Raw genomic sequence first — 25,070 nt, 5'->3', positions numbered from 1 at the left:
TGTGGTCAGGGGGATGCAGTTGCAAAAACAGTTCCAGGGTTTTCAAAAATGTAACAAGTGCTTAACCTATAACGCTCGCAAACAGAAATAACTTTTACGTGTTACATGATATGTAATGACCCTAGTTATTGACATTATTCATAAATCCATGATGTTTTACACGTCAAAAATATTTCACAAAAATCGTTAGTTTGTGTAAGCTTACATATTTAAGATAAATACCATATAGGGGCGCCGAAATCCATTGTTGTGTTGTGCGAAACAATCAGAATGCACCCAGAAAATGACTGGCAAAAATACATTTAAAACGTGATATTTTCTGCGCATTCAATGTGCCTTTATTTTGATTCAGTGTCTGCAGCACAGCGCCTCTACGGGCCATGTGTCTTTACTGTACAAGTCAGCCGTCCGGTGGACACGCTCACATCGCAGTCATGATGACCGAGGCGGAGAATCAAGCCTGTGGACTAGAGCGATGGTGACGGACTACGAGCAAACACTAACACGGCGGGTGCTCGGACAGTCTCACATTGAAAGAAAGATGTGTGGAGTAAAAACCAGCGACGTTTTATCCTGCGTTTCCGCGATAGAGCGCATAGGAGGAGAGTTTATTTCGTCTTCATTCACCGGCGGAGTTTCAATGAAAAGTCTGTCACACGGCACAGAGTCTGACTGTAAACAACAGTTATAGTGTATCAGAAATATCAAGACACTCTTGACGTAGCGATTATTCTCCGTTTACAATAGTTTACAGCTGCGTTTCTAGGTTCAGAATGCAGGTGAAAAAGCAGAGGAGCTCCGAGGACCCTCAGCGGGATGAGAAGAAGCCCTCGTGTTTCTCAAATATTAAGATATTTTTAGTGGCGGAATGTGCTCTGATGTTGGCACAGGGCACAGTGGGGGCATACTTGGTAAGTAAAGCGATGCTTTTCATTTGGCTTTGGTTTAGTTTTACACTTCACGCTCTGGAAATGACTGCTTGCTCTTATTGGACTTACCAAACTTATTTGGCTCATTCGGTTTGCGCTAATCCGTATTTTCAGTCTTAAACTTCTTGTTATTGAGTGCAATTTAGTGCATGGCATGAAACGTGACACGGATGTGACATAATCTTATGAAGGGAACACATACAGTAGTAAAGCATAGCTGCCTCGGCAGTCATGAGCGGAGATCATACAGCTGTGTGCAGCATAGCTGTCAGGCTGTGAGAAATAAGATGCCTGGCAAGCTGTGGGCTAATATGACAGAAAACCGTATAGGCCTACGTCATTCACTTTACATCTCCATCAATATAAAACACCATTAAACAATATCACACGAGCTAAAGTAGGCTACTGTTGCAAGTGGGCTACTGTAATTCTGTAGCTTACAGTATGGGATCACATACCTGCTGATTTTCGCTTCTACGTTTGCGACGTGTGATGTTGCTTTCAACAGTTCTATGAAAAACTTGTTTCAGACAACTGATAGTTTAGATATTTCTTTTCTACCAACGAACATAGTTCCGAAATAAGCAACAGCGTCAAGCTTTGTGTGTGACCAAGTGCTCCGTTTGGAACAGCGTAGACAGGCTGAGTGGAACTTCCCTACCTACTCGAAGCGTTCTCTGAAGTGTTGCTCTAGATCCACTCCTGGTTTTACATTTATCGAGCTAGCTCACTAGTGAAAACCCCCACTCCTTTTATTTTTAATGTAGACTATTCACAATACACCAAAGCAGATTATTGCTTTTATAAAAACACATAAAAAATGAAATTGATATTTTAATAAGTGGCATACTCATATACCTCAAATATACGGAGCCCCTAAAGGGAAAAAATGTTGAAGGGAAAAAATATCGAGGGAAAAAATATTTGTCAATGCTTTTGCATTCTCTCGCAAATGTTTTGAGTTCTGCCTCAAAAGCTTTTTGCGAGTGAACGCAAAGTTTCTTGGGGGAACGCAAAGGTTTTGCAAGCAAACGCAAAGTATTTTGTGGGAACGCAAAGGTTTTGCGAATGAACGCAAAGTTTCTCAGACGAACGCAAAGTTTTTGCAAGCGAACGCAAAGTTTCTTGGGGGGACGCAAAGGTTTTGCGAGCGAACGCGAAGTTTCTCGGGGGAACGCAAAGGTTTTGCGAATGAACCCAAATTTTCTCATGGGAATGTAAAGGTTTTGCGAATTAACCCAAAGTTTCTCTGGGGAACGCAAAGGTTTTGCGAACAAACCCAAAGTTTCTCAGGGGAACGCAACGTTTTTTGTGGGAACGCAAAGGTTTTGCGAATGAACGCAAAGTTTCTTGGGGGGACGCAAAGGTTTTGCAAATGAACGCAAAGTTTCTCAGGGGAACACAAAGGTTTTGCGAGCGAACGCAAAGTTTCTCGGGGGAACGCAAAGGTTTTGCGAATGAACCCGAAGTTTCTCAGGGGAACGCAAAGGTTTGGCGAATTAACCCAAAGTTTCTCAGGGGAACGCAAAGGTTTTGTGAGCAAACGCAACGTTTTTTGTGGGAACGCAAAGGTTTTGCGAATTAACGCAAAGTTTCTTGGGGGGAGGCAAAGGTTTTGCGAATGAACGCAAAGTTTCTCAGGGGAACGCAAAGGTTTGGCGAATTAACCCAAAGTTTCTTAGGGGAACGCAAAGGTTTTGCGAGCAAACGCAACGTTTTTTGTGGGAACGCAAAGGTTTTGCGAGCAAACACAAAGTTTCTCATGGTTCCCATGCGTTCCGCAAAGGTTTTGCAAACGAACCCAAAGTTTCTCTGGGAACACAATGGTTTCGCGAGGGAATGCAAAGTTTCTCGGGGGAACGCAAAATATTTGCAAGAGAACGCATAGCATTGACTTATTATTTTTCCTCCCATCACATTTTTTTTTTCTACCACCATGTCCCTATAGGGGCTTCGTAAAAAATATATAGTCCCTGACAAAACCAGTGTTGCTATGAAGCAAAAATAATGATGGATGCTGATAACAGAATCCAGGACAAGAATAATCTGAGAGATATTTTTGATGATGACCTTTTTAATATGAGAATGTCAAAGTCTTTATCTTGTCATTATTTATTTTATATTAAATGGCCACTCAAATATATCCCTAACAAAACAAGTGTTAATTTATATAATATTGTATTATATATTATATTTTGGCGATCATTCAAGATTACATTTCTTTTTCTATTTTGACAACTCTGCTTATAAATGTTAAACACAACTGTCCTGCTTCATAGGTGTCTCTGCTTTGTTTGGTGTTCGATATCTAACAGAAAATGCTCTCAGTGCTTGGTGCCAGTGAGTTGGATACCTCACCCATCTTTGATAAGGACGAGATTTGTCCAGCCATGTCCTCCACACCCATGGGACGTCTCTGATGTCTGTGCGAGCTCAGACCATATTTGGAAAGGAAACAATCATTTGCTCTGTGCCAGTAAACCACAATACATCATGGGAACAGTCTCAAAGGGGTACACTTGTTGGGGACTGGACATGTTCCCAGCTTATGGAAATTGTGATGTTTGGAAACCAAATCAACACAACGCTCCATTAAAAAAAGACTTTGTGGGACTGGAAGATGTAGAGATTGACCAAATTTATTTGGACAGATAAATAGGGCATTAAACATCCTCCCTTTTCCATAGACAAACCAGCCATCAAATCACTTCAAAATATTTTCAAATATGTCTTATTGAAGCAAATATTTGTCTGAACTCAGAGTGCTTGTTTAACGTCTAGGTCATTGGGTTATATGAAAGATCAATTGAAAATGTTTCGTTTGATTCCACTTTTATTTGTTCAAGGTTAAAAATATGCAGTAGCAGTAGCATTTGAAATGTTCCATGTAATATTTGACTGATTCATTTAGATTATTTCAGAATCAACCATAACTCTTGTCCATTTAGAGATTTGAAGTCTCCACCCTCCTTCATAGAATGACTCAGTGGCTCATTCCTGGACATTGTGTCAGTTTCCTAAGTTTAGCCCCATCCCTGAGCTTGACTTTGGGCAGTGGGTACTTCCCCACAAGTGCTAAGAGAGCCAGTGTCTTTTTTAATCTCCTGAAAGCTCTCACAACTTGTGTAAATCTTTGTATAGCTTTCGATATGCATATATTTAAGTACTCTGACTGTAATGCAAAAATGTTGGGACTGTGTTTGCAAATGTCCCTTGGCAGGCATGCCACGTGACATATCCAAACAAATATATCTTGTTCTTCTAAGCTCAACTCATTTACTTTGTGCTTGCTCAGTTTGCTTGTACTTGATACAGTACTAAGCAAAAACATGTAGATGGCTGTATGACATGTATGTCTACAATACGAGTGCCTGTGAGATTAGCTGTTTCAGCAAGTAAGTTATGTTAGATACAGCTTTAAATGAAGCACAGTCACAAAAGTTTAAAAGTGAACTAAAACAAAATGGTGATGTAAATTATATGTAGTCTTTACATAGTTAATATTCTTATGTTAGGAAGTAAGAGAAACATTCAAGTAAGCATGACATGAACATTTATTTGCAAATGTTTCATTTTGAAAATTTTCTCACCTCATAATGTTTAATCATAACTGAACTTTCCAGTGAAAATGACAGACTTATCTCTGGTATTTGGTAGGTGTGTAACGATACACTCATGTCACGATTCGATATAAATCGCGATACTGAACTCACGATACAATATGTATCGTGATATTTTAAGCCAAAATAAAGGGTGTTTTTTAGTTAAACATTTTTTTTATTATTATTGGATTACTATCAGGACCCACAAATATTCCCCCATTGCATCATTATACATTATATTCAACATTATATATAGTTTAATGTAGTAATGTCACTGAAACAGCATTCTCTTCTGGTGCTCGCTATATCCCGCCTCTCCCGCTATTAATGCACTATACATATAAGAATAAACCATCTAAAATGCTTTGAATAATCATACTACTAAAACCAAATGTGATCTGATGATTTAAATGATGTTTGCGCTTTCATTATAAGGAGTGCCACTTTGAATGATGTTTGCACTTTGACTCATTCCAGTAGCGTGCGTGCTTCAGACGATCAATGCAATCAGTCACAGTTCTAATCACAAGAAAGCGTGTCAAAATGACTATTCCCAAACGGTAAATGTTCAGCTCATCCAAAAATGTTTATTCTGCATTCTTCTGTTGTTTTCACGCGTCACACAATCATTTGAACGTACGTGTTTACTACACTGTAAAAAAATATTGTTGGTTTAACTTAAAAAGTAAGTAACCTGGTTGCCTTAAAATTTTGAGTTCATTGAAATAAAATATTTGAGTTAATACAATGAAGGAAATTGGTTTAATAAATAGAAACTCGAAATATTATTGTATCTGAACCACATAAATAAAAATAAAAAATTCCACTGCATTATTACAAATAAAACACAATTACGCAAAATGCTTACAACATCTTTTAATAATATTTGAATAAATGGTGATGTTGATTCTCAAATGTTCTTTGTATTAACAAAAAATTTGAAGGGAACCAGGTAACTTACTTTTTAAATATTTTTTTTACAGTGGTACAGTGCGTTTTGGTAAATCTGTTCATCATATGAAGTCATGTGTCTCTTCAAAAGACTTGGATTTGGATTAGACCATATTTTTACGATGCCTTTATGACATTTATTGGATATTTTAAGTTTGAGACTAAATGGAGGGACAGAAATCTCTCAGGTTTTATAAAGAATATCTTCATTTGTGTTTGGAAGTTAAACGAAACAACATGAGGGTGAGTACATGATGACAGAGTTTACATTTTTGGATGAATTATATCTTATAAATACAGCAAGTTAAGCCTTGGATAAAACAACTCCATATCGCAAATCATATTGTTCAACGATATCAACGATACATATCGTGTCATTTTTATATCGCGATATATCGATTACTGGTATATCGTTACACCCCTAGTATTTTAGGACTTCCCAAACCATTTAGTGTTAAACCCCGCCTCTGCAAGTTCACATTCATCTACCCCAACATTTACCTTGTTCTGCAGAAATTTGTAAGCAATCTGCACAATCACGAGTTTCGCATTAGGGCAAAAAAGTTCCCCATGCGGATTTGAAAGATAAGAAAGCTGCTTTGTTTTAAAGTGACTTCAAGGAGCGGGAAGGTCTGCGATCGGACGCGGAGGTTGCTTTATTTCTTCTCGATAGGCGAGTAACATTGGTTTTGTTTCGTTTCACAGAACTAATATATACTAGCTTTTGCTTGAATATGCTCATGTGTTATGTTCGCTTGTTTGTTCATTTGCAATCGTATGGTCGTTCACTTCAGCGATGATAAAGACCCATTCATTTCTACACCCAATAAGCCTGGAGCGTCTAAACCTCCTCCACTGTCTGTTTCAAGCGTCAGCTCCCAAAGTGTGTCCGAACAGTAAGATAATATACTCCTAATATATGTTTATTTCCTTTGGTTCCTCTTTTAGTGATCGATATAACCCTCTAATCTTGTCATAATTGTAATATGTTTGTGCTCGTGCTATCGAGTTGTTCATAAGAACTGTGTTGTGTTTTTGGGATGGAAGGGATGATATTTTCATTGAACATTCGACCTGGATTATTACATTGCTTTCACTTATTGATGACATCCTACCCTTGGCCAGGGGCGCCGCTAGCAATTTTGGGCCCTATGAAAGAATATGATGTTGGGCCCTCTACCACACCAACCTAGCTATCCAAAATCTTTGTCTGCAATAATAATACTGACCAATTAAGCTCCGCTCGCTCAACCCAGAATGCCCCAATTGTCTGATGAAACATTGATTAAAATTAAGATACAATTTATCCAAAACAAAACTTAATGAAGTGGTCAATGAATCATGTCTGATCAACTCCATTCATCTTATGATGTGTCCTATCTCATGCTGTTCACTTTTCATAATCGACATAGATAGACAGATCGACAACATAGACATAAAAAACCCACATCATAATATTTAAACATAAATATAAAAATAAATACCTTAATGGCTGCAACAATTATAGCACGTCATGTCGGAGTGGGATATGAGTGAACGTAGTTTTACCGGTGAGTGTGAGCGGTTCATGAGTGGAGCGTTTTGCTGGATTTTGCCGGAAATGCGCCATCATTTTTTTATATTTGTAAAGGCCTTTGCACACTGAGTCCGAAATTCGCATGCGAAATTTTCGCACGTCAAAAAATAAATTCGACCTCATGTTATGTCAATTACGCTTGCACACTGCCTCCGAAACTTTCGTCCGTCAAAAAAAAAAAATCGGAACAGGTTCGATTTTCTGCGTTTTTCGCATCCGTTTTTCCGACAGTGCTGATGCCCAACCTAAAACTGCTGGCAATGGTGGTGAATGAATCGCTACATATACAAATATTATTGTATCAAAAATACTACAAATATTATTATATCACAGCTAAATTATAGCACACCAAGTCCCTGTAAACCGTGTGTGTGTGTCTGTGTGTGTGTGTGTGTGTGTGTGTGTGTGTGTGTGTGTGTGTGTGTGTGTGTGTGTGTGTGTGTGTGTGCGCGCGCGCGCGGATCCCTTTAGACATAGGCTGTCAGTCTCTGTTCAGGATAAATTAAGTCACGGAAATTTGTGGTCTTCTTTTTAATATGTGGCTCCAGTATCGCTAGCAAAGCATCAAACGGAGTCACTGACATTCTAAAGTAAACTTTGAATCGGTCTGGATAATCCCGCAGCTCCTTGATAAGAGGAACTCTCCTTCCTCTCTACGCGATCGCAGAAGTGGATGGACCCAATATTTCCTCTTTTTCATTTTTTAAGAGAGAGGACAAAAAAAATCATCCTCACTACTTGAAGACGGCATTTTGTGTTGTTTTGCGTTTTTTTTCGTAACGCATTCATTAATATGCATCGGACTCCGTGTGCAAGGTCTCTGTGCGTGACAAATTTTTCGGATCACGAATACGAAAAAACGCATGCGAAAATTTCGGACTCAGTGTGCAAAGGCCTTAACTCTTTGGTAGATTATACATTTAAAATACATTACTACTAGTACTGTTACTAGGCCTACTAATAAAACCGATCTCTGGGGGCCCCAAAAGTGTGTGGGCCCTTATAATCGTCCTAACATTCCCCCCCTTAGCTACGCCCCTGCCCTTGGCGGCTGGGACAGCAGATTCCGCCATAGTCGTTGCCTGCAATGCGTACGTATGTATGGGGCGGAGCTATCAAAATAGGGGCGAGACCCTTTTGGGGAAGGGGCGTGTTTGTTTTGGTGATTTGAAATGTCAACATCGGTTCCAGAAAGCACTTACCCTACCTTTAACAACTCGCGCTGCAACAAAACTTGCTGTCTATTTGCCGCCATTACTGTTGCTGCTTTTCTGACAATGTACACAAGAAGCTGCTTCTTCTTCGGCTTATGCCTTGATACTGTGGGTAATAATGTGTGCACACCAAAAGCGAAGCGAATACTCTCATCATGTTACTTGCTCTAATTTTCTTGTGGGATAACTTGTTTTTCACGTCACTCGCACGAATAAAAACATCACGTGATGAGGAGTGTTTTCACTCATCAACAACAAAAAAATGTTCGCCATTTTTTCCATCATCAAACATGTTGGAGAAAACAGCTATTGCTGCTTTATACTTGTTGTGGAATCCCAAATACGCCGGAAAGCCAAATGCCGACGTGTCTGGGTTCACAGCACCATCCAGAGGTGCACACAACTCAGTGAATTTCACCGTCTCCTCCATAATCCATAAACCCCAACAATGTGTCATGCGAATTTTCCACTCCAGTTGAAATTTTTCAACATGCACGGAAGATGCGATTGAGGCGTATATCATGCGTTTGCGTAAATTGCGTCGCCCGGTGTGAATTTGCGTCTTTGCATTGACTTTGTATGTAATCTACTTGCGCAAATAATTAAAGTTGTTTAAAAGTTGTGCACACACCATTTTTTAATTTTGATGATTGAAACATGAAAACAGACAACTAAGGAAAATCCCAAATTCAGTATCTCAGAAAATTAGAATATTACTTAAGACCAATACAAAGAAAGGATTTTTAGAAATCTTGGCCTACTGAATTACCTGAATTTTGCCTTTTGCCTGAATTACTGCTGCAATGCGGCGTGGCATGGAGTCGATCAGTCTGTGGCACTGCTCAGGTGTTATGAGAGCCCAGGTTGCTATGATAGTGGCCTTCAGCTCTTCTGCATAGTTGGGTCTGGGATATCGCATCTTAGATTAGATTAGATAGATTTTCTATGGAGTTAAGGTCAGGCGAGTTTGCTGGCCAATTAAGAACAGGGATACCATGGTCCTTAAACCAGGTACTGGTTGCTTTGGCACTGTGTGCAGGTGCCAAGTCCTATTGGAAAATGAAATCTGCATCTCCATAAAGTTAGTCAGCAGCAGGAAGCATGAAGTGCTCTAATACTTCCTGGTATACGGCTGCGTTGACCTTGGACCTCAGAAAAAACAGAGGACCAACACCAGCAGATGACATGGCACCCCAAACCATCACTGACTGTGGAAACTTTACACTGGACCTCAAGCAACGTGGATTGTGTGCCTCTCCTCTCTTCCTCCAGACTCTGGGACCCTGATCTCCAAAGGAAATGCAAAATTTACTTTCATCAGAGAACATAACTTTGGACCACTTTTTTTCCTTTTTGTCTTTAGCACAGGCGAGACGCTTCTGACATTGTCTGTTGTTCAAGAGTGGCTTGACACAAGGAATGCGACAGCTGAAACCCATGTCTTCCATACGTCTGTGCGTAGTGGTTCTAGAAGCACTGACTCCAGCTGCAGTCCACTCTTTGTGAATCTCCCCCACATTTTTGAATGGGTTTTGTTCAACAATCCTCTCCAGGGTGTGGTTATCCCTATTGCTTGTACACTTTTTTCTACCACATCTTTTCCTTCCCTTCGCCTCTCTATTAATGTGCTTGGACACAGAGCTCTGTGAACAGCCTGCCTCTTTTGCAATGTGTCAATTGTCGTCTTTTGGACAACTGTCAAGTCAGCAGTCTTCCCCATGATTGTGTAGCCTACAGAACTAGACTGAGAGACCATTTAAAGACCCTTGCAGGTGTTTTGAGTTCATTAGCTGATTAGAGTGTGGCACCAGGTGTCTTCAATATTGAACCTTTTCACAATATTAACATTTTCTGAGATACTGAATTTGGGATTTTCCTTAGTTGTCTGTTATAATCATCAACATTAAAAGAAATAAACTTTTGAAATATATCAGTCTGTGTGTAATGAATAAATATAATATACAAGTTTCACTTTTTGAATGGAATTAGTGAAATAAATCAACTTTTTGATGATATTCTAATTATATGACCAGCACCTGTACATTTCGCAATATGCATATCAGAACGGCACGGAATATCTGAATGGTTTCAATAGGCTACTTCAACATTGTGAAAAGTGTACGTTTTAGGTTTAGGTTGCGCATATAGCAGAGAATAGACTGGGCACACGATTGTTACTTATTAGGGGTGTAACGATTCATCTACTACATCGATGTATCGATTTATTTTCCTATGATCGAACTACATCGATCTGTGCTCGGCAAGTTGGCCTTCCGGACGACATATATCGATCTAACATCGTTTTAAAAGGTAATCAATCGATTGTATCGATCATAGGAAATAACGCATTGGATTTAAGCACGTCAGACTTTATATGGATGTTTTTTCTTAGCACTTTTAATGATAAAGGCGTTAAACGTTACTCGATTAAGTCTGCCTATCTATGACATCATCGCAACGCACCAGCTGCAGCAGAAGAAAACAAAACATAGCATGGCGGATGGCAGAGGAGAAGCCAACGTGCGAGAAATTATCAAGCCACCAGGAGAAAGAGCTAAGTTAGTAACGTGTTACCTGTACTTTCAACCCTTGCTAAATGTTACCTGTGCATTCCTGACACCAGTGTGCCTGCAGAGCGAGTTTTTGTGCTGGCGACATAGTGAACGCACAGAGAAGTGTTCTGCGGTCAGATCATGTTGATATTTTGGAAAAAGAAATCTGTAGAGTCATTGAAGAGTAGTTGGTTACATTTTATCTTTGTTAAATATTGTTTGTTTATTAAACTGAGAGTAGTAGCAGGTTCAGCCAGTTTATTCAACCTAAAGAAATGTTGGTTGCACTTTATTTTTGATATTAATATTGTATTTGTATTATTTTAATGTTGTAAAACAACAGCAAAAGTAGCAGGTAAACCTACTATTAATTAAACCTGAAGAGAAGTTAGTTGCACTTTATTTTTGATATTAATATTGTAATATTTTTATGTTGGATAACAAAAGCAGAAGTAGCAGGTTAACCTACTGTTGAAATGTTGGTTGCACTTACTGTGCTTTTATTGAAAATGTATTGAATATTGAAAATGACAGCAGAAAAGGTTAACTTCCTGTTAATTCAACCTAAACTGTTGGTTGCACTTTATTCAAATAAAATTTGAATGCATTTGCCATTAATTGTTGTTTACTTGTTTGTTTATATCCATAATTAATTGATACCTGATTCCCTTACAAGAAACAACAGGAATCTAGGAAACTTCACCTGCACTGAGCAGAATCCAGATATTTATTTCAGTCACACAATTTTTGGCTAAAAAGTTACTGAATCGATTTCAAGTCACTGAATCGTTTCGGATCGTATCGTTCTAAATGAACCAATATCGTCCTTGAATCGTATCGACAACCTCAAATCGTGATACGAATCGAATCGTTGTTAAAACGAATCGTTACACCCCATTACTTATGTGACTTGCTTGACGTTAAAAATAGTTATTAAATGCTATAACTTGCGAAAAACAACTCCTTGCAGTCTCGAGCTCTCTGCTGTCTGACACACACACCGAAACGTGCGCACAAGCCGCCTCTCTGAAAGCGTGTGATCCCTTCAGTTCTGTTTCGTGCCTTGTTACACACTCAATCTGTCAAATACACACACAGTTATGTCAAAATGGCTGTCTTGATGAGTATTCATATAAACACAGTCGGTTATGCTTTAAGTGAACAAAATCAGTTGGGGAAAGAAAACGAATGCGTATAAATAGGATCCGTGTATTAGGTCTTAAAGTGACAGTACAGTAATACAGTAAACCTGCCGCTGTCTGTCAAACAACAAAAGAAAAAGAGAAAATCACTCAGTGCTCTTGGCTGAATAACCTTTGTAGCTTTATTATGTATCAGTGTATATTTAATTAATGTGAAGACTACTGTTTTTAGTTCTTATTTTTAGTAACAAAGATACATTAAAATAACAAAAATAATCATCCACCCCTAGTTCAGGTGTCTTTGTTTACCTGGATGTTCTTGATGTTAAGTTTTAAGTTGATACATTACTAAGTCAAGCAAAGAGTTTTTGGTATTTAAATATATTGGCATTACATTTTTTGTTTGTTTACATTGATGTTAAAATTATGTTGTCAGATTTGTGACATACTTTTTTGCTAAAACACTGCTGATCACTTTCAGAAGTTGTAGCGATGCTTTCTTTTCCCAGAAAGAATGTGAAACACATAAATGGTATCACACTCATTTCTTAAATAATTTTAAAAATATAATTTAAATAGATTTTACACACTTAAAGCAATATCGTATCGCAAGGTATTGCATATCGCATTTTTCTTCAATATCGCACAGCCCTAGCTCCTGATATGAACAGACTTTTCATCTCATGTGAGTGCACTTAAAGATGTTTTTCAAAAATACAATTAATTTCTTTATGGGTGAAATGTTTTAACGATGAAAAAGAATGTGTTTGAAAAAGAACCACTTTCAGGGGAAACTGGATGCTTTACGTGGGACTTTTAGTGATGAACCGACCACTTCTAGTTGTGAGCAAGCTCAGACAAAAACACTTAATAACTTTATGTTGACCAATCCCATCTTGATTAGTGAAATGATACAGAAATCCAATTCTTCTTCTTGCCGGCTGGATCCTGCACCTACAACACTTCTGAAACACTGTAACTCTGCCATTTCTGCACCTATATCACATCTTGTAAACATGTCTATTCTCTCTGCCTCTGTTCCAGTCTCACTAAAGACGGCTGCAGTTACTCCTATTCTTAAAAAAACTAATCTGGACCCAACTGAATACGCTAACTACCGCCCAATCTCCAATTTACCGTATGTCTCAAAAATCATGGAAAAGGTTGTCGCCACTCAATTGCAGTCATATCTATCTCTCAACAATAGTTTTGATTTATTTCAGTCTGGTTTTCGCCAAAACCACAGTACTGAAACTGCATTAGCAAGGGTTATCAACGACCTCTTACTCGCTGGTGACTCGGGAAACATTTCCTTACTTCTACTACTCGACCTCAGCTCAGCTTTTGACACTGTCTGTCATAAAGTCCTACTAATGCGCCTATCAGAGATTGGTATCTCAGGGGCTGCATTATCCTGGTTTTCCTCCTATCTAACAGATAGGAAATACTACATCACTATGCACAATTACAAATCTCCCACTGTCACTCTCAAACAAGGTGTTCCACAGGGTTCAGTTCTTGGCCCGTTACTATTTATTATTTACATTTTGCCTCTCGGACAAATTATTCGCCGCCATGGTTTTCAATATCACTGCTATGCCGACGATATCCAGATATATACTGCTTGCCGACCGGATTATATTTACCAGACCACATCACTATCATCATGTGTAAATGAGTTAAAGACCTGGCTCAACTCCAACTTTCTCAGTCTGAATCTGACTAAAACAGAAATATTAATCATTGGCCCTCCATCTCTAACAAAGAATATAAGTGATATTCCCAGACTTGACCTTGAAGCTACATCAATAATTCCATCTGCCACTGTCAAAAATTTGGGTATCATTCTTGATCCTTCACTGACGTTCGACGCTTACATTAGCCAACTTTGTAAAGCGTCCTTTTTTCATCTGCGCCGTATTGCCAAACTCCGCCCCTATGTCAGCCCAAAAGACGCTGAAGCACTAGTCCACGCGTTCATCACATCTCGCCTCGACTACTGTAATGTTCTTTTTTCTGGACTACCAGCACACTCTATCTCACGTTTGCAATATATCCAAAACTCAGCCGCAAGACTGCTAACTCACACTAAAAAAACTGCCCATATCACTCCAATTCTGTTCAAACTGCACTGGCTACCCGTGTTATCCCGTATCACTTACAAAATTCTTCTGCTTACCTTTAAGTCACTCAATGGTCTTGCTCCAGCCTATCTCTCTGAATTACTTTCTCCTTATATTCCCCCTCGAACTCTCCGATCTTCTGGCTGTGAACTCCTCTGTGAGCGGAGATTTCGCCTATCATCTATGGGTGGCAGGTCTTTCTTTGTTACAGCCCCTAAGCTATGGAACTCTCTCCCCCTGGCTCTCAGGACAACAACCACGTTAAATGATTTTAAAAGTAAACTTAAAACACATTTGTTTAATCAGTATTATCAGTCATGAATATGTTAACTTGACATAACACAATCACAATGTTAACTGACTACCAATAATCTGTTGCATCTTTACTCAAACTGCCCACCATGCTGTCTGTAATTAATGTTTGTTGCCTTTGTTTTTCATGTTATTGCATATGTAGTGCGATTTGCAACTGCAATCGCTCATTACTTGGACTGGGCAAATGTCCACTGTCCGTCTATGTGTAAACTGCTTGTTACTTACTGTTATTGTGAAGCGTCCTTGAGCTTGGGAAAGGCGCTATATAAATTAAACTTATTATTATTATTATTATTATTATTATTATGTGTTTATTGTGACAGTGCAGGACTCAAAATCAATCTTCGCCTGACAGCAAACAATGGGCTGAATCTGTAAATGACATCCCTCATTTATCTTCCTATCACATTTTCTTTTGAACAGTTGGGATGGATGCTGTTAGCAGTGAGATCAGCCAGATATTTCACTGTCAGTTATTTATCTCATTCTTTGAAACTATTTTATTAATTCTTAACTGTTTAATAAAATAAATAAGGACAAGAGAAAGACTTACATTCTCGGTTCCCGTAAATATTAAAAAGATTATCATCAAAAATATCTCTCAGACATCTAAAAACAGATCATTCTTGTCCTGGAAACTATTTTATTGTATTCTTATATTCAGCCATGCTTCGTAATAATACCAATATTATAACTGTTTTGATTTTCATACTGGTGCAGTCTCCTGCTTTAATTTGTTCTAAAGAACATCCCCTAATACGCGGATTTCTATTGGTCCACCATCTCTTTTCAGAAACCTCAAAGTCAATTCATGGAAAGTACTACCGTTGGTCTGTTTCCTGTCGTACTGATAAGGCAATGCTGTGTCTCTCTCATGTTCGATATCAAACACAGATTGTTGAAGGATGCCTGGTGGCCGCACATGTTCTTGAAAACATTTCACGCTTGAATGATGCAGACTGGTTGTTCTGCACAATTTGTCATTGCTTATTATGTAAGACCGATTTGACTCAACAATAACATGATAGACATTTTTGTCTCATTGTTCAATAATTCATAGTCTTGCTATAATAATGGGGTTTCATGCTGAGGGATTAGAGGGCGCTGGGTGTGAGCATGTCAGGGTGGAGTCAACAGAGATTTGGCATTAGCTGACGCTGCGGACATGTTGAATGTGTCCTGGCATTAATGTGGCAGCCTATGTCCCCTATCGCCGTGGCACTGGAACTGATGTACGCAGACAGACCCAGCTATTCAGTCAACAGGTTTCAGCAGGATGGCACAGACTCTGAGGGAAGCAGAAAGTGGAGGCAGATGGGGGATGTGGCCTGTCCTGTCCTTTCGTCATGCTTCCAGAACTTGTAGGCTGGCACATATCTTTGGGCCTGGCAACTGACCAGAGCCAGTGTGAATAGTACAAAAGCACACAAGTTAGAGCTTTACTGTTTAGTTTTCATGATTGTGATATTATGAGCTGTTAAATTTGTTGGTAATGTTTGGAAGGCTCTGGGATTGAAAGCCTTTTATAGGACATTTCAGGCCAAATCTTAAAATAGCGCTTTACTGGCACAGTGGGAATGTTGCTGGTTTGATATAGTCTCTTATTATTTCATAAATTGAGATTTTGTTCATATTTTATAGAGTGGTGCAGGTATGACGTCACTTTATAGGCCAACTGGCACTGGTTCCCTCGAAAAAATCGGATTTTCCATAGGCTTTTGGATTATTGCAAAAAACAAGCTCTGTGATCAACAAAAGTTTATGATGCTTACACATTTTGTCCATCAAGATAAATATCACAGATAGACACAACTTTTATTAATTTTGAAGCCTAAATGCAGTCGGCAAAAGCTAAAGGTACGCTATAAACGAACTACACCACGGTCGCTTGACTTTCGACAACTCAGTTTTTTAGTTTTTATCTAAAAACGTTTTTCCAAAACGTTTGAGTTAGACTAGTTTATAAGAGCACAATTATGAGCATAATGATGCTGTAAAATCGTACTGAGCTTACCTGTTCAATGTGATGACGTTTGATCTCCCCGACAGCCTCTGTAGTCCCATTTAGCCACTTGTTAGCAACCGCCTATTTCAAGACACGTAACAGCTTAAAAAAATCACGAGTGGGTTAATATTGATATATTTTATGTAATAGAAAAAAATGTGAAAGTCTCTTGAGCTTGTGTTCACCACAGGCCTTATTTCAGCCATTTAACCAAAATCCCATTCAAAAAACCCATTGACTTCGGGACGAGGATACTGGAAGTACTAAAATGCTAACTCGCTTCCGCGTTTTGGCCTACAAGGTGATGTCATACCTGCACCACTCTATTATGACACATACTAGGGGTGCACCGAAATTTCGGCCGGCGAAAATGTAGGGCCGAAAATTGCATTATCGGTTTCGGGCCGGAATTAAAAAAAAACAGCCGAAAACGTAAACCGAAAATGAATGTCACCCGCCCCTCCCATCCGTGCGCGCAAGCGCTTAAAGGCCCGGGTATACTTCGGCCGTCCGCGTTCGTGCACCGCCCGCATGACGTAATTTTCGTCACTCGGAGGGCTCGCGGCCGGCCGCGACAGCCTTAAGGTCCCGGGTATACTTAAAGTAAAAAAGTGTCTTTGCTCCACCAGACATCGGAGGGCAGCACTGAGTCCTGTCATCAACGGGACATTCGCTGGGCATGATCGGAGAAGAACTGTAGTGCATCCACCATTGCTACATAGTTTGGAAGAAACACTGAAGAATAAAAAATTCTCTCTTTTTTTTCCAAGCGTGTTGTTTTTAAACCGGTCTTTGCACACTCTTCTTCGACGGCTGAACACTGTGCTCAATACTGTGTGTATTGCCACCTAGTGGACTCTTCTGTACTGCTGGCGCATGCACCTTTAGGTTTCACTCACGGTCGAGCTGTTATCATGCAACGCGTCTGCCTATCAAAGATTAAGCATGTCAGCAGTATGAGAACAAATAGAGACGTATCCAGCTGAACTACCCATTGCCAGAAGCGACAATCCCCTTGACTACTGGCGTGCAAACAAAGGCCGCTTTCCATTGCTTGCGTGGATTGCACGCAGGTATTTATCTGCCCCAAGCAGTGTTGCCAAGTCCGCGGATTTCCCGCGGGATGTTTTTCCATGTCCGCGGGTTGAAGCAACCCCAATTATGTGATATATTTAGACCCAGGAATGCACATTTTAGCAGGCAACCCCGCCAAAAAAACACATATTTTACCCCCCAAATGCCGTTTTTCCCGGAGAACAGTGACAGACAGTGAGAGACTATTCACTGCAGCATCTCATGTTCTTAATGAGAACCATTCTGTGATTTTGTGTGCAGTTATTCAGATAATTGTGGATCTTTTTTTGCACAACTGTTAAAAAACTATTTTATTTGATGGAACATAAAACTTGAAGAATAATATTATTTGGTATTATTATTTATATTTATTGTTATAAATATTTTAGCTTTTGTTATGTAACTTAATAAAAGTTTGATTATTCTATTGGTTCGTGATTTTTTTTCATTTCAGATCCATTAAATTCAAGCAATTTATATATATATATATATATATATATATATATATATATATATATATATATATATATATATATATATATATATATATATATATATATATATATATATATATATATATATATATATATATATATATATATATATATATATATATATATATATATAAATATATAATACACACACACACACACACACACACACACACACACAAATTTCGGTTTCGGTTTCGGTCCAGAATTTTCATTTCGGTGCATCACTAACACTTACAGTATATTAAGACAGAGCCTATTTAGTGGTCTATGTTCAAAATGCAAAGCATGATTATTGACATTAACCAAATAAGTTTGATATTCAAATTGTGTCAACAGTATATGCGTGGACAGTTTATTGCAGTTTATAAGTCATATGCCAGGAGTTAAACAGTAAGTGAGTGTGATGTGTTTTGCATGTTTAGTAGTACTAACTGAAACACAAGACAGTCTTATAGTGGACTGCAAATGTGTCACAAACATTGTGTTCTGCACAAAACAGAGTGGTCTGTTAGACAGTCCAAGGTACTTTCCAATTAAATTGAACCAGGCTTACTACAGGAAACTGAGTTAGAGCAAATCGAATTAGCAGACAGTTATGGCAACAACATCACTGCTCTATGTTTAAGGCTCACATTGAACTCATTATTCACATCAGGCATTTGAACTGTTTAGGAATATTTTCCTCTGCACAGAATGTTACAGATGTATGCTATACAGATGATTTGGTAACAGAAAATGTGCTTTTTCATTCTGCGAAATTAGGCCAATCCATTCCTTGAACTGTGTTAATCAGAAGTTAAATTATTCAGAAAGAGGCCAATAAATAATACTGGATAGACAGTTAAAGGGATAGTTCACCCAAAAATGAAAATTATGGCATTAATTACTCGCCCTCATGTCGTTCCAAACCAGTAAGACCTCCGTTCATCTTCAGAACACTAATGTAGATATTTTCTGATGAAATCTGAGAGCTTTTATTTAATGAGTAATTAATGACAGAATTTTCCTTTTTGGGTGAACTATCCCTTTAAAGACCATCATCAGGTTCATGTACAGTGAATGCTATTGGACAAATGTATTAATTGACTGTACGTTATCCATCTTTTTTCATGGCTAGTTACTAAATAATAAATATATGGACATTTAAAAATCATTTAAACTGTCATTTAGACTTCAGTAAGGGTGGGCGATATGACCAAAATCTTACATCACGATATGAGTAAGTCAAGCCAAGTCAAGCCAAAGTTTATTTATAAAGCACTTTTTAAAAACAGCAGGTGTTTCAAAAACATCAAAAGTGCTGTACACACAGACTAAAATATCAATGATACAAACAAACAACAGCAAAGGAAAACAGTAAGACACAATACAACAATAAAAGAAAAGCAACTCTCACGTAGCGTCAAATGCCAGACTATAAAAATATGTTTTTAGGCTAGATTTAAAAACAGCATGTTTGAGCCTGTCTAATATAGAAGGGCAAACTATTCCAGAGCTTCAGGGCTGCCACAGCAAAGGCTCGGTCACCCCTACTCTTCAACTTTGTCCATGGGACAACTAAAAGCAAGTGGTCAGCAGACCTTAGAGCCCTTAGCGGAGCGTACAGCTTAAAGGGTTACTTCAAATTGATACTTTGTATCAGTAGAAACCTGGTAGTATATTCAAATGATCGTGCTTCCCCCACACCCCCTCATATCCCCTTGAGACGAGAGATTTATGTATTGTATGTCTGGAAAAAAGCCTCTGATGACGCAAATATCCTCATTTTGCGTCATCGAAGGCTTTTTTGGCCAGAGAGTAGAGACTACAACCAGTAGTAGGAGTTAGTTCCGCATGTTTACAACCCGCCCATAAGGGTGGGATCTCACTCACAGAATGTAAATGCGCACGGCCGCTCGGACATTCATAACGGAGCGTTGCAGAGCAAAGCGAGTGTTCTCAATGAATTCCTATGAAAGATTAGTGCCAATTCAGGGACGGGTTGCTGGAATTGTGGGTTCATGCCTATTTTCTTAATGAAAAACACAACAATAAAATGGTACAATGGCAAACTCACTTAAATAGTCACTTTTACATTTTTCTTTGGAACCAAATCTTCTGCGATCATCTTGTCTGTCATGTGTTTGCTCTCGTGGTGAATGAAATCTGACTCCTGCTGGTCTGTGCGGCGACTCTCGTTCGGCTCACACTGTATTGAGCAGACACGTTCAGTTTTTAATTGTAGTGTCTGTTCTCTAACTGAACTAAATTATTTTATTACAATAAAAATCAAAACGACGGTGGGGTGGTGCCGCGGTGGGCAAGTGATGTAACCGGTGGGAGTGGCCTCGTAGGGCAGCGAAGCAAGTGCATTCTGGGAGTTGTTGTTTTTCATCCATATGAGCCCAAAAAAAAATTTTCTGTCTTTTCTCAGTCTAGAAGGCACAAACTTCTAAAATAATTTCACATTTCTACTACAAAAATGACCCAATTTAAATACACATTCGTCTTTCCAGTGGTGAAGTACCTCTTTAATCAGGTCCGAAAGATATTTGGGTGCTAGTAGTCTCAATTGGAAAAAAACTAGATTTAACTACCAAGTTAATCTGTTTGTCCAATTTAAAATCAAACACCTACATTTTTTACATAGGGCTTCTCGAGAGGAGTCAGCTCACCAAGGTCCAAATCTAATGACTCATAAGTGCCTCCTGGCGTAAACAGCATAACTACCATTTTAATTTTATAATCGGAGTAATTTTATTTCACAACATATATATATATATATATATATATATATATATATATATATATATATATATATATATATATATATATATATATATATATATATATATATATATATATATATATATATATATATATATATATATATAGTATTCCGGAGAGCTGTGTAACTAATCGAGTGATCGAATATTATCTTATCCATCAAATTGAAATGATCTCTCCAGTCAAAGGACTCTGTAGTGCAGCGTGGGGAGATTTGCAAAGAGCGTTATGCGCAGCATCTGAGAGAGGCCTGGAGTTGGCTCGTTCTAGAGGAATAGGATTATAGTAAAGAGCGTAGCCTTAATAACATGCTCTTTTGACAGCCATGGCATATTTGTGTCGCTCCAGCTCAAAGCTGCTTCATTAAAGTCCTGTGATTCCTCTTCAAGGCTGCCCGGTGGCATTATTTCACTTCCACCAGCTATTTCTGTCATAAGCATTGATAATGAGTGTGTGTAGCATGTCAATGATTGAAAGGATTTGTCAAAAAAGTTGTTTTACTGTCATTAGTTCTCATCTTTTATATGGGTTCAATGTCCTTGTATTCCACCCTTGTTGGAATAGCTGTGTTTGGTTTGATCAGGGATTTGATTACTTTAATCTGACATGCCATTTCCATGTAGCATGCAGCGTTACTGTATCTCATTTTGTGATCTTGTGTAAATATTAGCGAATATAACAGTTTCTTCGCTGATCTTCACCGTCACACCTTACCTCTCCAGTGCCTGAAAACAGTCCCCTGCACACTCTCTGTGCAAGCAGGTTGTCACATTAGTTATGTTGACAGAAGTAAGGCCTATTTTCAGGCGCTGCGTAATTGCGCCGCTGCACCCATGGTACGGAAGCAAAGTTGCCTGATTATTACGCAGGAATGAGAGTATAGTTCCTAGCCACATTGGTCTAGAAAATTTCATTTTCCGCAATTTTCATTTTCCATTGGTCTTAGTACACAATGTAACTATACACATCACAACATGTAAATAGGAAAATGTTGGCGTTATTTTGTCACTTATTGAGCAGTAGGCTAGCTGGAGCCGTTTACCTCCAGTCTTTGTGCTAAGCTAGGCTAGCGGTGGGTGCGTCAGACAGTTATGGCATTCACAGAGATGAGAATGGTATGTATGGACTTCTCTAACTCTGGGGGATACGGTGAATAAGCTGAAGTCCCAAAAAGTCGGCGTGTTCCTTTAAATTAGATTTGGTGTTATGTTGTTTGAGGGGGACTTTGATTGTATAATGCCAGCCTCTGCCACTTTAGTATCGATACAAAAAAAAGCAAATAAACTGACTTGGATGACAAAATGAAACTGCAGTTATAGATAGTATTATTTAAAAGTTTAGGGTCAGCTGAATTTTTTTTAAGGACAATAATACTTTTATTCTGCAAGGATGCATTAAAATGATCAAAAGGAAGAGTAATGGCATGTATAATATTATAAAATATTTATATTTCAAATAAAATACTAAATATACAAAAAATATGTATATTTTTCTCTTCACCAAATGATCCTGAAAAAACCATATATATATATATATATATATATATATATATATATATATATATATATATATATATATATATATATATATATATATATATATATATATATATATATATATATATATATATATATATATATATATATATATATAGTAGAAAAAACAATCATTCATACAATTTAATACAAGCTTTGATGATAATTAAATTCCATACAAAGTGAAATGACTTATGTTTGTTAATCATCCCATCTGATTTTTAGAATCAAAGAATTAAAGGGATAGTTCACCCCTGAAATGAAAATAAAACCATCTCTGCTGTTGTTCCAATGCCCTATGTATGTCCTTCTCACTTTTTCGGACCTCAAAGCAGAAATTTTTAAATAGTCCTGCACGCGCTCCTCCATATAATGGCAGTGAATAAAGACCAGGCTAAAAGTTACAAAAATGATACAAAAGTATCACGCGATGATACAGTGAGAAGCGCACCATATATGGAAAGTGTTCAGGAGGCATACTATAAGGTTTTGCGAGAAAGAAACCATTTGTGAAATGGTGATATTGTACCTAAAACTCCAATATTGTCAGATTTAACATTACATTAATTCTTCTGTTTTGTTTATTTCTTAGGTGAGCGTGCTGACCACACTGGAGCGGCGCTTCAATCTTCAGAGCGCTGATGTGGGCGTCATTGCCAGCAGCTTTGAGATCGGCAACCTGGCCCTCATTCTCTTTGTTAGTTATTTTGGTGCTAAAGCCCACCGCCCTCGGTTAATTGGCTGCGGAGGCATTGTCATGGCTTTAGGAGCGCTGCTCTCCGCATTACCTGAATTCCTCACCAGTCAATACATGATCACAGATTTCGGGAGCAAGGATCTGGGGCGAGATGTGTGCTCCAACATCTCTAAAACTGATGAAACGTGTGGGAATAGAGCCAACACCAACATGATGTACCTGCTTCTGATTGGAGCCCAGGTGCTGCTGGGTATTGGTGCAACTCCTGTGCAGCCCCTGGGTGTGTCCTACATAGACGATCATGTGCGGAAGAAAGACTCCTCTCTCTATATAGGTAAGTAAAGCAACATGTTTCCTACGAGCTGGGGTTTTAATGCATTTAGTTTACATAGCCACAGGCATCAGTTTTTATGCACAAGTAAATTGCACCAGAATTATTTAAGTAAAAGCATGTATCTCCTCTAGGGCCTTGTAAGTAAAAAATAGATGATTATCAGGGTGATTTATTGTGGTTTCAGGCCTTCCGATGGCAAGCCAAAAACCACTGATGTATTAAAGTGGAACTGCAAATAAGTTGTGCACCAGAAAGCAGTCAATAGGGGAAAAAAGCGTGTACGTGTGCAAGCGTGTTTTATTTTATATTGTTTGTGACCACAGCTTTCACAATTATTATCAGCGGGTGAGCAGTGCTGGGAGGGCTTTAAACATAATTACTTTTATTTTATATGTGTGAGGAAGAGGGTCATGGAAAAAGAGCTTAAACATAATGTAATGACTTGTATGGGAGCAGTATATGAGGCCGTTACACCTCGGGTGTGCATTATTTTTCAATAATTCAATGGCCCGGAGTCAATTATTCCGCTTATAATACGGTTACCTCACCTCGAAACATTGTTTAGATGATGTATTTCAAGACATTTGTCAGGTCTTTTAAGCGCTCTTGTGACTAATTTCTTACGCTTCACCACTGTTGCAAAATCCAAAACGTCATTTTAGAGCTACTAATGGAGGCTTCAGCCACTGATAGCAGACTAATGGAGTTATTTGATTTTGAATTTGTTGTTGTTTGGAGGATAACCCCTTGAGATGAAACATCTCGTTTTCAAGGGGGTCCTCGACAAAGACAAAGATAATACAGCACATGTACATTCACACTCACTAAAGCTCTCCCTCATCCCGCCCCATCGACTCCTTATTTGAAAACAAATCCATGTATAAAACATATTGCAGTATTAAGAGGCATGACAACATTTAGCCAATACATACACATATGCATATACATACATATAAACACATAATATACATGCACATACCTCCACAAATACTTGCATATATACAGATAAATAAAAAATAAAAAAAAGAACAAAAAGTATCCTGCATATTTGAGTATATAAAACACAAGACCAGTCAGACATGAGGAAAACATCAGCAACAGTTTGCTTGCAAGTAAATAAAGTGCGATATTTTGAAGGAACGCAAAGAAGTGACAGATCTTGGAGACCCAGGCAGGCTATTCCAGTCTTAAGGGGCTTTACATTTAAAGGCACGTCTACCAATCTCTTTGAAGATGCATTTTATTAATGCAGTTATTAGAGAGAGAGAGAGAGAGAGAGAGAGAGAGAGACATTGGGTGAGACATTATGTGAATGATCTGTGTCTGTGTGTTCCACAGCAGCGTCGCCTTCTTTACTAATATCAAAACTGTAAGTTTATCTGCTTCAAGAACAGCGCCGTTATTATCTTGCTAGTGAGAAATGTCATGTAGCTTTCAAGTTGTTCAACTATTTCACTGATAAAATCGTCAGTGCAGCGCTGACAACACGTTTCTGTGCGAGTGTGTGTCTGTACTGGATGCGTGTGCGTTTGAGTGGGAGAGAGAGCAGGAGGAAGAGAGTATTTGTTTTCCGTAAATAATAAAACTTAATTTTCTTGCGAAAAACTAAATTAATTTTTAAAGTAGTTTTGATCCTATTGTTTACTATATTTGTTTGCTTGGTCAGTGTCGTTATGGGTTTTGGTTCTTTTGCTGTTGTAGTCCGAAATAACTGAAATCATTTGGCGTATTGATATGGAACTGTAATGCGGTCAAGACCTG

The 25,070-nt window shown here is 38.4% G+C and overlaps 1 protein-coding gene across 3 annotated transcripts in view; it reads left to right on the top strand.

The window, feature by feature from the left end:
• The first annotated feature begins 375 nt into the window (after positions 1 to 375).
• slco3a1a (solute carrier organic anion transporter family member 3A1a) overlaps positions 376 to 25,070 on the top strand; it is a 90,532-nt gene continuing 65,837 nt past the window's right edge. The window contains exons 1-2 of one of the 3 annotated variants that reach the window (XM_079825727.1): positions 376 to 911; positions 22,871 to 23,309. In XM_079825727.1, coding sequence (XP_079681853.1) covers positions 774 to 911; positions 22,871 to 23,309 — 577 coding nt within the window. In that variant the 5' untranslated portion in view covers positions 376 to 773. Of the gene's footprint in view, positions 912 to 14,234; positions 14,367 to 22,870; positions 23,310 to 25,070 lie in introns of those variants that run through there. The other 2 variants (XM_079825726.1, XM_079825728.1) reach the window with 2 other exon arrangements.

Source organism: Gobio gobio, assembly GCF_949357685.1.
Source record: "Gobio gobio genome assembly, chromosome: 9".
Lineage (NCBI taxonomy): Eukaryota > Metazoa > Chordata > Actinopteri > Cypriniformes > Gobionidae > Gobio > Gobio gobio.
The sequence above is the reverse complement of the archived record's forward strand: the minus strand, read 5'-3'. Positions and strand labels throughout refer to the sequence as shown.